At 29.6% G+C, this 3,820-nt stretch overlaps 1 protein-coding gene across 8 annotated transcripts in view; it reads left to right on the forward strand.

Moving 5' to 3' along the window:
• The window catches only part of LOC111631238 (protein regulator of cytokinesis 1-like), an 85,820-nt gene extending 82,591 nt beyond the window's left edge, over window positions 1–3,229 (forward strand). For 3 of the 8 annotated variants that reach the window (XM_023375448.1, XM_023375446.1, XM_023375445.1), the window contains exon 12: window positions 2,554–3,225. In XM_023375448.1, coding sequence (XP_023231216.1) covers window positions 2,554–2,739 — 186 coding nt within the window. In that variant the 3' untranslated portion in view covers window positions 2,740–3,225. Of the gene's footprint in view, window positions 1–2,378 lie in introns of all 8 variants that reach the window. The other 5 variants (XM_023375447.1, XM_023375442.1, XM_023375443.1 and 2 more) reach the window with 5 other exon arrangements.
• Window positions 3,230–3,820: the final 591 nt, after the last annotated feature.

Raw genomic sequence — 3,820 nt, forward strand, 5'->3', positions numbered from 1 at the left:
GTAACGATAGTGAAGATTAAGATAATTACATTATAGCCAATCTTACCCATTTTCACAGAATGCAAGAATTAGGTCCCCCATTTCTGGACTAATTAGAGAATTTTTACATCCAGTCAAACGAACTATTTTCAATTTGATCAATTTTCTGGAACGTTTAAAATCGTTCTATAATTGAACCAATTCGAATTTAAATTCAAATTCAAAAATTTTTAAAATCGAAATAGAAAATCTTCCACTTTCAACCCCATATCTCCCGCACCCTTATAGCTATCGAGACGCAACCACCATAGTGCACGAATGGAGACTTGGGGATACTACCACATACAAACACCATTCACGTGCGATGTGTAGTTTTGGCAAAAAAGTGAAATGTAGGGACACACACGCCCATTTATATATATATATAGATGTCTCCAAAGTTCAGCGAATTTTTCGCAGAAAAATAACTTATCAGAAAATGCACCCGCTGTTCAATGCGCCACTCTGCGACGAAAATAAGCTTAAACAATGGCATCATCGAACGATGCATAGTTGGTAAGTAATCCTACAATTTTTTGTTTATAGCATAGTTTGTGGATTATTCCCAAAAAATTATACGTGTTTTGGAAATGTTGAGTCAAATTAGTCTAGAATGAAAGGTTTTCTTCCATAAAATTAATCGAAACAGCCGTAGTCAATAAACTGCATACGTGCTGGGCTGTGATTGGCTGATGTATTTAAGTGACTTGTACAACATGGAATTCATATAACACGGAACGTATCTACCATGTTATGGGTGGGTCTACTCTATATATATTTGATTTTAAAACTGACTATAGGTATTAAAGTTATAATACAAGGATGACTAATCTATGGCTCTTCTAGACCTTACTGTGGCTCCCACATATAAAATTTCTTTTTATGAACTTGGTATGACCATACCTCGACAAAACCCTTTAATATGCAGCCTTTTTTTTTATTAACTTTGAAAATGTTTTCAGTCATTTGAATGACCTTCAGGATTTTTTGTTCCTGAAGGTCATTCAAATGGCCAAAAATGTTTGAAAAGTTAGTTTAAAAAAAAAAGCTGCATATTAAAGGTTTTTGTCGTGGTTTGGTTGTTATTTAAGTGCAGTTAGAGAAGAGTGTGAATTTGGTACTCAAACTATTTACAAAAATATTATATATGTTTAAGTTTCCCTGACTATTACATCGTGTAATATACACAGAGGTTGTAACTGAAAACTTAGGTTATATTCATAAAATTGAAGAAATTAAATGATTGTTTACCTAAGTATTACGCAAGTAAAGTAACAGTAAACATTGTACAAGTAGAGTAATAGTGATATTTACTATAGAACAGTGATAATTACATTCATTATATATAGTTAAAATACTATAAACATAGGATGTGGCTCTGATGTATTTCCAATAGACAGTGTATGGTTCCTATTGACAGGTTTGGCTACCCATTATAATACTGGAGTTAGTTCCAAAAAAAAGAAAACTGCTTGCTTGAACAAATCTTAATTACTGACTTATACATATCAGTTATTGTAAACATCTTGTTAGAAAAATGTAGCAAGCAACAAAATACAAACTTGTACACATTAGGCCTACAATGTTATGTTAGATAACGAAGGTAACATAACATATTTCATTAAAAAACTTATAATCCATTCTTGGGAGATTAGATATTATATTGAACTGTTCTATTTTTACTTATGTATTTAAGAATTATTATACTACTATACTATTTAAATTTATCTTAAGGTCTTCCAAATCTTTTAATGTAATTTTAATATTATAAAAAGCATAAAATGGATTAATACAAGTTAGATATTTTTCCACAATCTAGTAACTTTTTGATTTTGTTTAATAATTCAAATGCTTGGTTTATGAAATATTGTTTTATTAAGGTATTGTTTATTGCAGTTTTAATGAATTTAGAGCTAATTAATATGATGCATTTAAAAAATTTCATAAGCTGCTATTTTTAGAATTAACCTTTACATTTTCTGGTTCTTGTTTTTTTGATTTACCATCTATAAACTTTACATAGTCTAATTAATTATAAGAAGTATTTTATGAGAAATTATTATTATATTTATACACAGACTGCTTTATTAGTTAGAATAGTGATATTAATTCAATATTTTTTAAATACAAAATGAAAAAAAAAAACTGTCAACAAGAAAAATTTCATAGAGAGGAAACATTCTGGTAAGATTGAATGAATTTATTAAATATTTGGATATAACATATTTGTTCAGAAACTCTTCTCCAAACTAATCAAAAATGATAGTTCAGCAATAAATTTTGCTTTATATGTTAGAAATTCCTTCAATTTTACTAGCAATTTTGAAACATAATCATCATCATGTCCCATGGGTTGTCAGGGTTGGCTCATTCTCTGTTTACAGACTGGATTACAAAAGCATGAGGGCATCTTCAGCAGCACAACCTTGCAGATACCAATGGGGAATTTTCAGCTCCAGTCTCCCGAAACAACTGCTTTTGATGACAGACTGCCCAATTTCATGCACTGAACTTTCTTCTCCATCCTATCCGCAGAATGATCTGAACCAAACTACCCGAATTAAATGTCGCAGTTCAATGGTTTCGCCGTCCTCTCAACTTAAGAGAGTCGGAGGTAGGAAGCTATCACCACAGAACCAGTCAATCAGAAGTCCTTATCGAAAGTCTCCCAAAAAACTTGCACCAGCAAGAGGTAAACTGGGATTGCCTTTCCTCATTTGAAGATTTTCAAAATATCAAGCAGCAAGCAAACAATTACCATTCAAATAGAAATTTTCTGTAATAATTATTTAGATACCTTGGTGCTTTCATAGCTTAATTTAGTGACTTTGTGTGTTTATAAATTTAATTTGTGTATATAGAACATTTTAAAATGTATGGGAAAACATAAATTTAATGTATGTGAATTAAATTTTTTTTATGTGAAATAATTGTTGTAGAATTTTTAATGTTTATAAATTTTAAGCACTAATCTTATTTGTTTTTTAAGACAGACAATGCAGGTTTGCTATTAAAAACAAAAATTAATATAATTATATAATGTTTTTTCTCAACAATAAATTTCAACTTTTTGCACATATGGAAAAATCCTGTCTTTAAAACTTTCATATTTTTTCATAGATTTGTATAAGTGCTATCTATAACAGTAACTTTTGTATATTTGTCATTGACAGTCTATATATAAAATTAAAGTTGAGATAATTTTGAAATAGTTTGTGTAATTGACACTGTATATCTTGTCTGTTGTAAATTGTACAGAAAATATAAATTTTAAAAAATCATTGATGCTGCTGTTTATTTTATATTCAGATCTTCATATACAATTGAAAATGTGTCACAAATTTCTTACTGATAATCAATTAGTAAATTATAGATAAATAATGATTGTAAGATTTTTTTATCTAATTTTTCTTTTCAGAATTTTCCTGTACTTACCAAAATCAATAAGTAAACATTGCAAATAAGCTGATATTTTAAAATTGATGATTTAATGCAGGGCTTCTTAAACTATGGGTCGCAACCCCATTTGGGGTCGCGAGAATTTAATGCAAAATATTGAAAATAATTTGAGAGTTTGAAAATGGCATGCTTTGTGTCACTTCTGGTGCAGCGAGACAATGATTCAGCAACACTAATTGTTGTGTGAACTAGTGTAGTGTTGTCGCTTTTCAGTGTATTCAGTTGTCTCTGTTCCATTCTAACACAAGAGTGAACTGTGGTAGTACACCATTATTGTTTTTGCAAATTTGTATATATCTTTATATTTTTTTGGGGTCGCGAAAAAAAATCTCAATCATAAATG

This window comes from Centruroides sculpturatus, unplaced genomic scaffold (assembly GCF_000671375.1).
Source record: "Centruroides sculpturatus isolate CEXI.00-Female unplaced genomic scaffold, Cexi_2.0 scaffold50, whole genome shotgun sequence".
In the NCBI taxonomy this organism is placed as follows: Eukaryota; Metazoa; Arthropoda; class Arachnida; order Scorpiones; family Buthidae; genus Centruroides; species Centruroides sculpturatus.